Source organism: Haemaphysalis longicornis, unplaced genomic scaffold (assembly GCF_048455015.1).
Source record: "Haemaphysalis longicornis isolate Haplotype H1 unplaced genomic scaffold, Haemaphysalis longicornis Haplotype H1 scaffold_12, whole genome shotgun sequence".
NCBI lineage: Eukaryota > Metazoa > Arthropoda > Arachnida > Ixodida > Ixodidae > Haemaphysalis > Haemaphysalis longicornis.
The window spans coordinates 9,738,235-9,753,185 of record NW_027526225.1 but is presented as its reverse complement, the minus strand read 5'-3'; the positions used below and the strand labels follow the sequence as shown (position 1 = coordinate 9,753,185).

The 14,951-nt window shown below is 43.9% G+C and overlaps 1 protein-coding gene across 1 annotated transcript in view; it reads left to right on the top strand.

Moving 5' to 3' along the window:
• Positions 1-13,892, top strand: part of LOC144162234 (uncharacterized) — a 16,203-nt gene extending 2,311 nt beyond the window's left edge. The window contains exons 2-5 of the mRNA XM_077692696.1: positions 202-351; positions 1,936-2,085; positions 4,500-4,682; positions 9,305-13,892. Coding sequence (XP_077548822.1) covers positions 202-351; positions 1,936-2,085; positions 4,500-4,613 — 414 coding nt within the window. The 3' untranslated portion in view covers positions 4,614-4,682; positions 9,305-13,892. The remainder of the gene's footprint in view (positions 1-201; positions 352-1,935; positions 2,086-4,499; positions 4,683-9,304) is intronic.
• Positions 13,893-14,951: the final 1,059 nt, after the last annotated feature.

Here is a 14,951-nt window from a genome sequence, read left to right as displayed (position 1 = left end):
TATGCCTCATTTCTGCAGGAGTTAAGATTTCTGCTGGCAATTTGAGAATTTGAAATTCTTTTCTTCATGTTTGTTCTCTGCGTTGTCATTGCTATGAACCTGATTTCGACCATACTATTTGACGGGTGTCTGTTGCTTGTACCACTGATGTCGCTTTCCACAACCTCTTCCACCTTGCCGTTTGGTGGCTTCCACCCACAGAGCAAGAGCCTTCTGGGCGACTCGTCGGTGCTCTTCTCTCCGCCGTCTATCATCCGCGAGACCCTTCCCGACGAAGTGTGCGTGCCCATCAACACCAACTGCCACGAACCGTACGGAGCCGCCTCCCACCTCCTCGCCAGGCCACCCAAGGTGCGTTTCATTCAAGCTACGATTTTTGTTGGGCATTTTCTTTTCGTTGCGGAGTGTTTTGTGTTGTGTGATGCTCTTGTTGTGTTCTTCATCTGGAAATCCGGAAAATTGTCCATCCACAAAGGATTTTTTTTCCCCCTCAATCGGCTGGGACGACCTTCAGGAGGTTTTCGGAAAAAGGTTTTTCCCTGTTCCCTGTGTTTGTTAGGTGCCTCTGTTTCAAGGTTTCATTGCAGGAGCATCTGAACAGGAGTATCCGAAGAATTCGACAGTCATCGGCTCATCTCATGCGAGGCCGGTTTGACTTTGTGACGGGAGATTTAGGAGTAAAAAGTGCTCTCAAATTTTGAAGAGTAGAAACAAAAAAGCGTGCGTTAGGTGTGGTCTGGATTTGCCGTCAAGAGTTTTGGCTAGTGGACTGTTGGATTTGTTTCCTGGAAACCCTACTTGAAATTTATACGGGGATCAGGTTTCCACGAGATGCGTGCTGCTGTTTTCGACACAACTCTTCGACATAAATCACCATGAAACCTCCGCACATTGCCAGCGGCAGAGCAAGAAGAAATAGCTTAGCGTGTGCGGCGCTGACGTCATATAACGTGACAGATGCACGTGAGTAGGACAGGGGCATCCCATCTATGGAGAACTCTTGATTCTGGGGGAGCTAGAGCATGGGGTGTCGCCAGTCTGCTTGTGGAAGTAATCCGCGTCACAAGACGAAGTAACCAAAGCGAAGAGAGAAAAGACACGAACACGAGGTAGCTGTTGAGATATCTTTCATAAGAGTCGCCAGAGCAGAGGAATCCATAATGCTTTCGCCTTCAAAGCTTGTAAGCAGACTGAAGAACCCAGAGGAATTTTTGTGCTTTGTGTTTAACAGGCCCAGAAGGCAAAACGCAAATATGTTCAGCTGGAAATGTTCAGTCTTTGGTAGCTCAGTTAGCTACGTTCTAGCCGCGAAAGGCAATTTTAACAAAAAAAAAAAGTCGCAAGAAATATCGAAAAACTTTCAAATTTCACGCTACACAACTATGTTCAGCTTGAAAGAACTAGCCTTTGGTAACTCTGCAAGCTACATTCCAGCCACGAAAGACATTTTTAACCAAAAGATGCAAGAAATATTGAAAAACTCAATTTTAACACTACAGTAATGCAATATGAGCAGTTGGGACGTAATATCGGCCAGCACTGAAAGCATAGTTGCCAGTATGTTAACTGCACTTAGCCTTCAAGTGATACAATCAAACTGAAACAATCGGCTAGTTGGACTTCTGTTCGGGGGCCACCAATTGCAAAAGCAAGATTCTGCGACAGAGAAACCGCCAGAAAGCATCTGGGAAGTTTTCACTGCCTCATATGCTTCTCTTAATATCTCGATCATCTTTTTGCGCTAAAACTGGTATAATTGTCATCGGGACAAAGCAGCTTTTTGAATGAACCAAACTCTAATTTCGTCTTCACGACCCCTTTAGCAAGGGATGCTTCATCCATGTCTCGATAGAGGGTGCCTGTGTCTATTCCCGTGCGTGTGTCACGTGTGTTTTTATGCTCTGCTTTCGCCCTCTCCCCTCCCCCACCCCGCAGCAGCCGAGGGCGATTCTGCCGCACAAGCACCGAAGCCCGTCCTCCTCCACCACCACTGCCTCCGTCTCTTGCTGCTCCACATCTCGCATGGCGCTCCACCACCTCTTTGTCGAGGGCACCCCTCCTCGAAGGGTGCGGCTGCAACCCCAGGTAGCACTCACCGCCCCTGCCTGCCTCACAAGCACTCCCCTTCGTATACACTGTGAAATGATTTGCACCCTTTTAGACCACCTTTCACCCTTTCAAAACACAAACACCCTTTAAAAGGGTGTAATTAAGCAGAAACTCTTCCTCAGGGTGTAATTAAGGAAACTTGTTAAGTGTAGTTAAGGAAACACTCTTCTTAGGGTGTTTTTCTTAGAAAACACTCTTTGGAAGGACGTTTTCTTGTGTTTTTGCTTGTGTTAATGGGATTTAGGAACCATAAAACACCCGAGAGGGATTTTTTTCTTGTTAGGGTGTAAGGGTGTTATAAACAAAACACTCACAAAGGGTTTTGCCTTTGTGTTTTGCTTGAGTGCAAGGGTGTTATAGACTGAAAACTCCTTGTAAGGGTGTAAATTATTTTGCAGTGTACCCACTGTGCATGCCGCATGTCACTGCGCGTAAGCACCCTCCCTTCCTGCTTTTGTTACCGAGCGGTGCATAAAGACTTTGTCGAGTTTTTATAGTTACCGTTTTATATGTCTGTTGTTAGCGTTAATTGATCACAGCTACATTGCAGTTGCAGTCCATTTTGTTAGACAATCGGTTGAAGGGAAGTCCCCAAGGTGGAGTAAGTTTCTGTGAAGGACAAAATTTGACATCCGCCTGAAAGTTTTCCTTTGTAGCCGTATGGCTGCATTATAGGTAGGGGCTAAATTTTTTCTTCACAGTCAGCAAAAATATTGACTTAGCTAAATTCCGACATAATCACGAGCACACAAAGCATCAAAGAGACAAAACTCCCCAAACGCCTTTCCTATCTCTCTTCTCCTTTGGTAGAACTGGTAATTGTGGGAAAGTTTGAGCACACCAGCAAACCCAACTTTTGACCTTAAATGACAATAAAATTTCAGTTTTTTTATTCTAAACAACGTTCAAAGCTATGTTTACATTCACAGTACAGTCATGTTTTGTATGCGCCCGTCCCCCCTTTTCAGGCTCTTTTTTTTTTAACTTGTAAAGGCGCTTAGAATTAATTGAACAGGGTACCAGCATTATTTATTGTAAGAACATGAGATACAGTCCTTAAAAATGTGTCAGCAAAATTTTTATGTAGCTAATCCTGGGCTGTAATGAGGAGCAGTAAGAAATTGGTAGTGACACCTTGTCAGTTACCTTGGTAGGTGCTTGATCATCCTCCGTGGTTGTGAACAAAATGGACTGCACGATGCAATCCGCATGAAACTTAGCAAAAATAACGCTGCACTGAGCTGAAAAGGAACTTGCAAAGGGTTGTTCAGCACTGTGAGTTCACCCGTCCCCAAGAGCACCACCCGTTATTTACGTGTTGTGGCTAAATCCGATTTATCTCAGCAGTACCCCAGTGCAGGAATCGATTATGCTAGGATGGGGAACTTAAAAGCACAGAGCAGTGATTTTGTTTTCAGCGGAAATGTGCGGGCTGTTCTAAAAACTTTGCAGCCGTCGACACTTCTTTCGTGGCATTTCGAATTACATTGCGGTTAATTTGTCTTTTACATCCAAAGAATGCAGATAACTCGCAAGCAATTCGTTCTTGGAGTTGTTTCTAAAACCGTAATGGTGTCTAGGCAATCCTTAGCAATGCTAACATGTAGCTTCAAAATGTGCATCGGCTGTTGCATGCGACCAAAGCTATATAGGGCTATTTTACTGCAGAGATGAAATTTGTATGCCCGAAGAACTTAGGCTACTGTTTTATTTGGTTACATATTTGCGACTTCCTCACATTTGGCTTTGTTAGGAGACAATTCAGCCCTGATTACAATTCCTGCACTGAAAAATAGTGAGACTGCTACAAAAGCATTGTTTTCAGTGCTCAAAATTCTATGCTCATCAATGGCCGAGGCAAAAATTTTGATGGATTACATTATCAGAACCTGACAAATAGAGTTATACCCTGATTTGAAAGAATACGACGATGTGCTTCTTAGTGTCAGTGTATTCCACCAGGCTTGGGCCTATTCTTCACAGCATTTGGGCAGAGTTTCCAACTCTGTGCCAGATTTGCAGTATAGTCACATAGACTACTTTAAAAATCTTCCCCTGCTGTGTATGGACTGGGATCATTCACAGAAACTTGGCAGTAAGATTTAACCTTGCGGTGGCTTTCCTTTTAGGCATACAGGGCAGTGAATTTTGATCAGCTTTAGGTCTGTATACAATTACTGGAGAAAGAAAAAAAAAGGTTGCCATTCTCTGGGTCCTCTGCAACCTAGCACCATATTTTTGCAGCCCATTCTAAAGACTACTTTTGTACTCTGCATGAGAGGGAATGAGAGGAGTGGTCAGGGGTCAGTAAACAGTGCTTTCGAAGCATAAAAAGCGTGGTAGCTAAATCAAGCCCCTGCGGCACTCCGTGCCTTTTTCTGCCACACCAGCTGGACAGGATCAGTGCCCTGGTGTGCGGAAAGACGCCGGACCAGATTGAGCTGACGCGGCAGGCCCGGGAGTGGATCAGGTCGAACGTCAAGCCCCGTTCGCTCGACCTCTGACACACGGGTGGCCTCTCTCGGGGGCACCCGCTCGCGCAATCTGTCTCCTCCACCCCTGCTACGCGGCGGGTACGTTCCACTGTTCCTCCTCGTCGAGCACAACCCTCCTCCCCGCCACCCTCTCCCTCCCCCCTCCATTCCTCTTCCCTGCATCACTGGCTATTCCGCTGCGACTTGGCAAACAGAGCAGGCTGAGAAAATTTGGTTTCTAATGCGGTGTGTTTAGTTGCTGTAGGCTTGAATCAAAGGGTTTCTTCCGAATGTTAAGCACGTTAGCGGTTTGTAGCAGTGAGGTAACAATTGCACGTAGCTTCCGCCATTCCGCCTCCTTTCGGTACGTGCCAGATTCCCTGCTTGGAACAAGCAAAAAGGACATGGCTGGCAGTTCTGTCAGTGGTGAGCGGTGACAGTTAATATCCGTTGACAGGTGATATGCACTCTGTCTCTCAACAGATGCCAACGTCCTTTCGTTTTATGTGAGCAATTCGGCACGGCACGCTGAAGATGTCCAACCAGTCAGCACTCTTTCTGCTGTTTGCCAAGTCCACGTGGAACAAAGCATGCTTCACTCAACGTGTGTGCATGGGGTCACATTTGCACTGTTTGTTTGTTGTTGGTATGTTTGTGTGTTTGCACTTGTGCAAGGGTGGCACTGTTTTTGCAGCGATGTTGGACACGCGGGTTTGTGTGCATCGGGTGTGACGGTCACGAGAGCACTGTGTTTGTTCTGCACTGCACTAGTGGACTTCTTTCGCACTGGCGCACAATTCGGTGTTGGTGTGAGAACAACGTTGTACTCATATCTCTGGTGTCAACCATCAGGTGCTTAGCAAAATTTAAAACCTGTACCAGCAGGACTCACAATTCTTCAAAATGTGGTTAGGCATAGTGAATTTCACTACAGCTGGAGCTGGTAAGTGTTACAGCTTCCCGGCTGGAGGAATAGAAAAACATTTTGACACTGTTTCCTGGACGTAAACTCAATCGCTCAGTTATAACTCTTTGTCACTAATTGTTCTGAAGTTTCCTGTCGACTTGGCATTGCACAGGGTGCAAACATATTTCGTGCATGAGGAAATACTCATGCACGAAATTTTAGTTCAGCAGATATTTTTGGGGCCATACAGCTGTGTTTCTGGCATTTCTTTAACAAACGGCCCTCTTCTTTTTTTCCCAAATTTTTATTTCGTATGGTGAGTGGCTTGATTAGTGTCAGCTACCTGGCCGGTTCTGCTCCAGCCTGTAGTCAAATCCATATGTGCTTTATCTTGGAAACAGCTTATCACGGCATCCAGACACCACTCAACTTGTAAATGGGGTTATTAACTGAAGGCACAACATTGGGTGCAGGGATAACTTGTATGCAGACTTCGATAGCGTCAATCTGAGCCGTGTTGAGCCAATCGTCCTCACAGCAGCGCTTGCGTGCAAACGCTGCTCAGATTGAGTCGTACGGCTGCGTGAGCGAGTTTGATAGACCCGTAAGGAGGGGTCAAGTTGAGTAACTGCACAAGCTCCGATGGAAACATGTAAACTTGGTCACCCTGAGTTCGACAGCCAAGGTGGTGTCTTTCAAAGCATTCGAAGCAAGGAGCACTACAACTCCTCTATTTATCGACTCTAAGTGATGCTGCGGGCTTTTTAAGTTGTTTTATCCCGGGCTGTTTAAAAAGTAGGAGCTGTAACTCCGCATAGTTATTTTACGTTTGGACATCCCAAAGGATTAATCTCATCTTGTCGCAACATCGATGACTAGCAAAGGGCTCTGTTTGTGGTCACGACACTATTACACATATTGGCAAGTGGAGAGTACCAGATAATCGTCTGCCTTGCTTCTCTGCCTTTCATGTTGTTGATGTGTCTGTTGTTGAACCTATGTCCTAAGGTTTCCTCCACTGAGCGGATGTTGCTTTAGGTGTTTAGTAAAAAAAAAACTTTTTGGTGAGAGATGAAGGATTAAGTGTCCATATCGGCAAGTGCATTCATAACACATGGTCCAACCTCAATACAGCGATTACTGACCCGATCAAATTCGCAGTGCAGTTCAGTATAGTCAAATTTTTGTTCAGCTAAACCATATGAGGTGACCGAAAGAGATTTGTGATTTCGGGAGGCTTTTGCCAGCGAGTACAGCTTATTTGTATTGAAATTCGTATAAGGTCGGTGAAGTTCGCTTACCTGCCAAAGGCCAGAGCTAACAAGAACTTCGAATGAGTAGCCGCGTCACCTAAACAGCCTGCGGTTAGCATGGACTTGCAACACAAACGTGCGTGTCGCGTGATATCGACAGATACTTTATTTTTGCATTGTCGTGGTAGTTGGGAGTGTCTTTGGGTGGGTCTTGCCATGCAAAATCTGCAATCGCTTTCACTGTAAGTGTTGAAATCTGACGCCGCAAAGTTGTGGGTGTAAAGCTGTCACCAGAGATGCCTGAAGAGTAGAAAGGGAATGGATAGCAATTGTGCTGTGATAGGCGTCCTCGTATTTTGGTTTGTTTCACAGGTCGCAAGGTTCTGGTAAGCTAAATTTCGGTATAAAGAGTGAGAGTGTGTGAAGAACACATTGGCCTAACCTTATCCATCAATCAAAGATGTAAAACAGCTAACAAAAAGAAAAAGAACCTCTGGTTTCTCTCCCTATAACCTCCTTAGCACCTCTACAACTGTCCACCGTCTAGATATATCTAAATCCTTGCTGCTGTGTGCTCCTCTTTTGATGGTGTCATCTCTTGTGTGTTGCTGTACCCTACGCGAAAGAACGGACACTTAGGACGAGTGCAGAGATTAGCTGTGCAACCAGTGGCCCAGAAGGATGGATTCTTTTCTGTGAGCAGACATGGAACACGGGTTTAGAATGAACAGGCACACCACTGAAGTTCGTTTTTTGGCAAGAGGAGTAAAAAACTAGGGGTTGTTTCTAAGCGCTGTCAAAGAAGCAGTGCTGAACAAGAAATTGATTTTTCGCCCCGCATTCCCAATGCAGCCAGCACAAGCTAGCATCCGTTACACGCGTGACGTGAATTTCTTAGGGACATCTGATAAGATTGTGATAGTGTCATGTGTTCACACAACATAACTACGAAGCAGGTTCGAAGATCTTAACAGGACACCTATTTTGGGTATTTTGTGTGGCACTGCTAGACAGAACCAATGGTAGCTCAGCTTAGAAGTGGTGTGGATAAAAATGCAATGAATGGGGGCACGGCTTTGATATCTGGGAATGTTATCTCTTAAACATTCTGTAAATCGAATGCTTTTAATGTATACACTAGAGAAGTGCTTATGGGTCGGTCTAAAATTACAGATAAAATCAAGACTAATTCCTTTAAATCTGTCCTAGCCATGCCCAAGTGCTCTACATTTGTGACCGCCTCTGCTGATTAATTTAAAGTGGCTTACTGTCTGTTGTGAGTTCTGTACGTGCATTTGTTAATGCTTTGAGCAACTACATGTCTGGATTGCCTTTGCCACAATCATTTTCCCCAACACCGACATTTTGTGGGAGTTCGTTTAATGCTTGGTGGCTCTACTGTGTTTGAAATGTGTGCTGCGTGTTGTAGTATGTCATTGTACTACTGTAACTTTTTGTGGTTGTGGTTGTTGCTGTGTGAGCTTTTCTCTCTAAGTAGTAGTTTTGGCACCCTCTCTAGTTGAGTGTTTTATTTCAAGGCTGTTGAAGTTCGGAGCTTCTTCTGAATGAAAAGGTGTGTGGCGTGAACCATAAATGCCAATTGGCTGAGCAGTGGTGAAAAATCAAGTGTGCTTTAACTTGCATCTTGGCCATTTTGCTCTGAGAGTCTGATGAAAAAGCAGCATTAGGCTTTTGTTTCAGGTATAATTTGTGCTCAAAAGGGACTTTTTTAATGCCAGCCCTTTGACTCGGCCGTATGCTAAGAGTGTATGAATGTGCCTTGGGATCTTAACAGGACTCGAAAAGCAGAACGCAAATTTGGTGTGTGTAGTCAGGTGTACCGAAACCGTTAATCAACGGAACTTCATAGTGATCTACGAAGCGGTGCAAATGTATTGGGTGTGCTTTGTAGCTTCGCAGATTGTGAAAGGCATTTTTGGCCGAGCTTTTCTAGGGGTCCTTTTCAGGGAATCCTGACATACACTCTACTATTATCATGGCCATGTTTTCTTTCAAACAGTGCGTGCGGCATCTTTCAGTCTGTAGCTGCTATGATTGCTCTACAATGCTGCTCTGTATTGATGCTTGTTTACAATGGTTAGCACTACATAAGAAGAAAAGATAACGAATGAAATGAAGATGATTGATAAAGGAGGCAGAAAAAGGTTTTTTTTTTTTTTTTTTTTTTCGTTTTTCATTTGCAAATAAAAAGTGAAAAGAAAATGCCCCGTTTTGACACTGCACAATAGGGTCGGAACTTCTTTGCCAAAGTTAAAACTCTGTATGTTGTTAGTGCTTTCAGCCTCCCCTCTATCCTGTACTCTCTCTTTTTTTTTTTTTTTTTGCACTTCGTGCAACCGCATTTACACTGTTGTACGTTGATTCCCGGTAAGTAAAACAGGAAAGTGCATTGGGGCCTCCAGCATTTCCTACAGTGCCATTGTTTGTGTCTGTCCTTGTTCACTTTGCCGCCACTTTCTCATTGCGGCACTGCCAAAGCGACAACCTCTAACGCGATTCTCTGCCTCCCCCCCTTCCTCCCTTCTCTTATCTTCGTCCAGGTGGACTCTGTCGGAGCAACGCACCCTCTCTTCTATCACCAGCGGCACCCACATCACTACGGTCACAACCAGAACCCGTTTGCGAACGCCCAGCAGTACTTTTAGGACCGCCAATCGCACCCCCAGCCTCTTCATATCGTGTCTCACCAGATATCTTCATATCTTGTCCCACCACCCTTCATATCTTTCTCACTGACAGAGGCTAGAACGTGGTTCGCTTTTTCATTCCGGCATCCTCATCAGAAAAGCTGCCGAGTTGCCTTACTCGATGATCATTTTCCATCGTCGCTTCTCATTCGCTTAACATCTCTGTGTGTAGTGTCTTGTGTCAATCAGCATTTTAATCATCAGCGTTGCGAACACCAATCATTTCGGTAGACCAGAATCTATGCTGCCATCGCCTTGAAAGTTGGCATTTTATCAGCAATGTTCGGGTATTACTTTTATCGTGACAGCCGCGCACCTAATTGTAGTAACAGCTGCTTTTTAGTCATCCTTTCTTCAGTGCTAGCTGTCATTTCTGTCAGATTTGTAACAGACCTTGCCGTCATATCTGTATTCACCGTCATATCTGTCTTGCGTCATATCTGTCTTACATCATATTTGTAGCAGCAGCTTTTTCGTCCTCTTGCGTAGTATCGTGTCATCTATGTCAGATTTCTGGTGGAACCATTTTTTTTTATCGCCGTCCTTTATGACTATGTTCTAACAGTACTTGGCTTTGTCTAGCTTTTCTCATTTGTGAAACTTCTGGGTTCTTCTTTTTTTTTTTTTTTTTTCTTCCATTTTGTCCAGAAGTTCGGAAAATCACATCTTCTAAGTGTCTGCCTTTTAATTAACGCCCGAAGTGCCTCGATTTTTCCACGGTGCCTGGCTATTTGCGCCCGTAGTGGTGACGTCTCTTCCGGCGGCATAGTTGGCAGCGAGGACTGGCCACAGCCAAACCGAAATGAGTTTTTATTACCACGTCGAAGCCATCCCTTATCAAGTGGGAGTGGAATGCAGTTTCTTCTGTCTGCAGCCATCTTTATTTCTTTTTAGCTTTTGAGAACTGTCGTCTGCCGTTCTTCAATTTTAAATGAGGGGGTGAAACAAGCCCGCACTCTGTTTTTAAAAAGTACGCGATGCATTCGATTGTGCGCCCATAAAACACTGCTTTTTGTACATTTTCGGTCTAACTTTCATTTCCTGCGTTCTAAGCTCCACAGTGCCTGTCGCCTATAGCTGTATTATATTGCCTGTTCAGCTACACTTTTGCTGATTCAGCATTTTGTCTGTAGTGTACCAAGATGGGGGAAAGTTATTTCGCCCTTGGTTTATATATTCTTCAGCAGTGCTGACTGTTTGCTTTTTTTTTTATTATTATTATTATGAGTTTGAGTTACGACTAAGACCATTACAAAACCGTCGTCTGCTTTCAGCAGAAGATTGCTACCTGTGAACAAGTGTGGTCAGAGTTGTGGCCACCACCATTGTAAAGTTTACATTGATTGTGTCTTTTCTTGTTTTGTATGCGCATTTCTTTGTAGAGAGTTTGCCTCCGTGTACTGGTGTTGACGTAAATTTTAAAGCAGGGCTTGAGTAGGTGCACTTTTCAGGCGACGTCTGCTGTAACAGTGCAGACTCGTTGCCCCCCCCCCCTTGCACTAATATACATTGTACAGTCCTCAATACATCCAGATATTCATAAGTGCCGCGAGTTCAGAGTGGTGCCCTTGCAGTTTGGTGGAGGCATGGTGATGATTTCATTTTTTTTTCCACCTCCCTTGAGTGGTAGTTGACTATTTTGGGTAGCCATGCTGGAAATCATTACCAGAATGACCTGCTTCGAAGACAGCCATTGACTGGGTCTTTTGTACGGCTGCAGTAAGATTGAAAAGTTGTCACAGAAAGTATCACAATGCGTCTGAAAATTGTCACAAAGAGTGTCACAAGCATTATTCCCTGCTCTTTTAAACACTGAGTACTCAGGAGGTGCTCTTTTGCTTCGAGCTGTTGAGGTATTATTTGCGGCAGAAGCGCAGGAAACTCATGAAGCTCTTGCCGAAGTATTCTCCTTTTCCAATTTTTCTCTTTTGTGTGAGTGTTCTGTTTTTGGGAAGGGGAACAAGTTTTAGGAAGTTCCACCTGAAAAGAAAGTCGGATTTCTAGATTGTTCTTTTCTGGTGCGTCAAACGAAAGTGTTATGCATTCTTTGTTATTATCACACTTCCTAGAACACCGCTAAGAACAAAAAGTGTGGTGATGTGGAGACAATTCCAGAGTGTCACAGTCAGCATTTATCTTTACACCAAAACATTGCATTTCTTTTTGGGGGGGTTATTTTCTTGTTTTTTCGAGCATTCATGCTCCTCTCAGTGAACTCTCAGGTTTCTTCGTCTCTTTATTAGATGCGAAAGTTCGGTTTTCTCTTCTACCTTCTAAATCCTCATGTTTGGGTCGTCCAACTACCTCTTTTTTTACATTTATGAAATGAGAAATTTCTCACGGACTTCACTCAGCATCTTTTCATTGTGTTTCAAAAATATGCGCTATCATATCTCCATTACTTTATTCTTTTAAACAAACCTACCTCCGGTTTTTTACGGCTTCCTGTGTTCAAAAGTTTTTTTTTCACTTGGCCTCTTTGCCAAAGGAGTTCAGGATTAGAGATCCTTGCAAACGGGATGTGTACAACCAAAATGTATTATCTCAGGATCTGGAGGTCTTTCCGACACCAGGCTTTCTTTGCGAATTTCTTTTTTGCTTCTTGTTCTTAACATTTGTGGATTCTCTGCAGTTTGAGCTTATCCAAAGCTCTTTTTGAAACAGCCAGTGTTTCAGCTCCTGTGAGTTGTACGGTGCGAGGAAACTTCGATTTTTCAACGATACCAATTGCATTGGGGCTTTGTTCGCGTGTAGAGCAGAGCGAACAAGTGTTTTATGTAATGTTTTTTTCTGGTTCGTAGAGGCGCGACAAAAGTTGCACATTTTATGTGTTCTTTTTTGTCATTTGTAGGAGTGTGACAAGCGTTCTTTGTTTTATGCAGTCTTTTTTTTTTTTTTTTTTCTGATTTCGAGAGGTGTGACAAGCGTAAGCCACAATACCAGTGTTACAATAATATTTGTGTGGTGATTGCTCCCTTAATTCTGTCATTGTAAATGTTGTCCTTTGTCGATTGAGTCGCCATAACTCCGTTTGTTTTTTTCCCGTCGCCTCGCTTTAGGTAAACGGCAATTCAATCACCGACGAAAGATTTTTCTGGTGGTTTGCCGTTAGGCGCATTGTGCATAGAGAGGTATTCGCCACCTCCAGAGTCTCAAATGCTAGCCCTCTGTTAAGACCGATCCCCTATAAGATGGTGTTTATTTTCCTCCAAAGTGAAAACCATAATGCCTCTGTTCACCGCACGTTGTAGCCCTTGCGATGCTTTCTTTAATAACAGCTGTTTCGTCTAGAAGGCATTTTGTTCAGTAGCTTTGTCTACTGTTGGCTTCATGCTTTTCATCGAAGGAAGTTCTATCCCCAGTGTAGAAAAAAAAGGGTGGTGTGTAATTATCATCATCACCAGGACAGCACTGCTACTTTTTAGAACTTGGATTATGCCTGTGGCCGCTTTCAGCGCTGAAATAGCGTGAAGTACGCGAAAAGTACAAGGTCACGCAACAGCTTTATGAATGCTTAATTGATTCTGTCTTAACGGCTCCATTGACCAAATCAGAATTTGTGCAAAGTTTATATTTTATGGTGCACCTTGTTGAATATCAAGATTGGCACCCGCACTTGTCCATTTATTTTGGAATAGGAATGAAATTTTCACCTATAGGTGTAGCCTTCAAAGCATTCAAATACGCCGTAATTAATGAACATCAAGATCGAACTGAAGCCTTGCTCGTTTAGCTTTGATTTTGTTTTACAATGCCTCGATGATATGCATTTAATTCTTGCCTTTTGTGACGTGCGTACCTGCTAAAAAAATTCCGAACTATCACTGCCTTCTTATGCATTTAACCACTCTTCTACAGAAGGTTCACATGTTATTATCAGTATTTTGTGTTGAGGGTGCTTCGATTGGAGCAAGCAACCTCCAGAAATGCTTTTGCACTTTGGTTAGCTTGAGCATTGTGTTTTTGCCTTGTTGTGTGATTGAAACTGGTGTGGGGGTAAACCCATTTCTCCTCTAGATTGTCAAAATGAGCTGGTGAGCCAAAAGTTTCCCGTGGAATTGAGAATTCTGGTAAAATCCGATTGTGCAAAATCGGTTTTCAAATCTGCTATCTGTGGGGAACCGGGTTAGGGCTTCTCGTATTTCTGATATTTCGAGTATTTTTTTTTCCACTTCCCTTTGCAGCTTCAGTTGCTTTAGCTGGGATGCGGGCCAAAGAAATGTGTGTGTTGCTTTGTTCTTTGAGTACTATAATTATTATTAATATTATTCTTGCATTTCTTTGTGTATATAAGAGATCTTTATGTGCTCCAACTGAGCAACATTATGACGAAAGATTTAAAAAAAAATGGCTGAAAGCCTAGTATATAATGCAAACTTGTGTAGTTGTGTTTCGGTTCTTCAGTACGCTTTTGTTTGCAAAAATAAACATTTAAAAGATATTTTTGGCTTGTGTCTGAATCTTTTAAAAAATTGGCTCCAATCCACACTGTGAAGGTCGTTGGAAAGCAAAGCTGTGAATGACCCCAACAACAGTTGCCCATGCGACGTCACTTGAATTGACACACGTGGCTCTACAAAGAGTGAAACCAGAGATACGGCCAGCCGTTACCTAGAATTCATGGGGGCGCCGCCCTGAACGCAGCAGCGTCAGCTACGGCCGGCCAAAGCCCGGCCGTGCGTCGGAAGAAAGAAAACGGAGAGTAGCATCTTTCAAAGGGTGAGACAGCGGAACTTAGCCATCCTGATGTGCTAGCTCGGGAATACACCACCTGGCAACACAAGCGCAGACACCGAAACGATCCAGCATGTGAGCTTAGCGATTCCCATTTATACCGATTTAAACTAAATTGTTTCATTACTTTGAGAATTGCAAGAAAGCTGACGGAACTTTTATAATTGCTATTTATCAGAATTAGTTGCTCCATTCGTCTTTTGTGGTACCCCTTAAAACACAACCGAATTGGTATTCAGCAATTTAGAAAACGCAGTCCGATTAGTGACAAGCAGTGCACAAACAGTGGTTTTTCTGTAGCGGCCAGACGTCCAAGTGGTCTCTACATTTTGTTTTCCCGCCCTGCAAACCAATCCTTAACGTATCTTTGCCTTACGCCCACTTAATTCCGTCGAGTCCGGGTTACCGAGGAGGTGCTGTGGAACAAGGTAATCGAGCCGTGCGAACTAAGCTCGTAATGGATGCGAAGCTGCGCCAAAACAGGTCCAAAACAACCGTTGCTAAAGCAGACAACAAAGCCGACGGAAGGGTCCCGCCGAAGCGCCCGCTGGGGTGAGCATTGGGAACGCCGAGTAATAGCGCCCTATTACCACGCCATCTACACTGCGTGAATGAAAAGCTCCCTCCTCCTCCCCAGCCGCGTTGGGAGTTTCTTGTCCCACACGCCACGAAAGAACCATTGGCTTGTAGAGGTAGAAAGCTTAGCTTTAATATACTGCAAAGGAGAAATAATTGGCTTGTGAGGAAAAGGTAAGTGTGCTGTTTC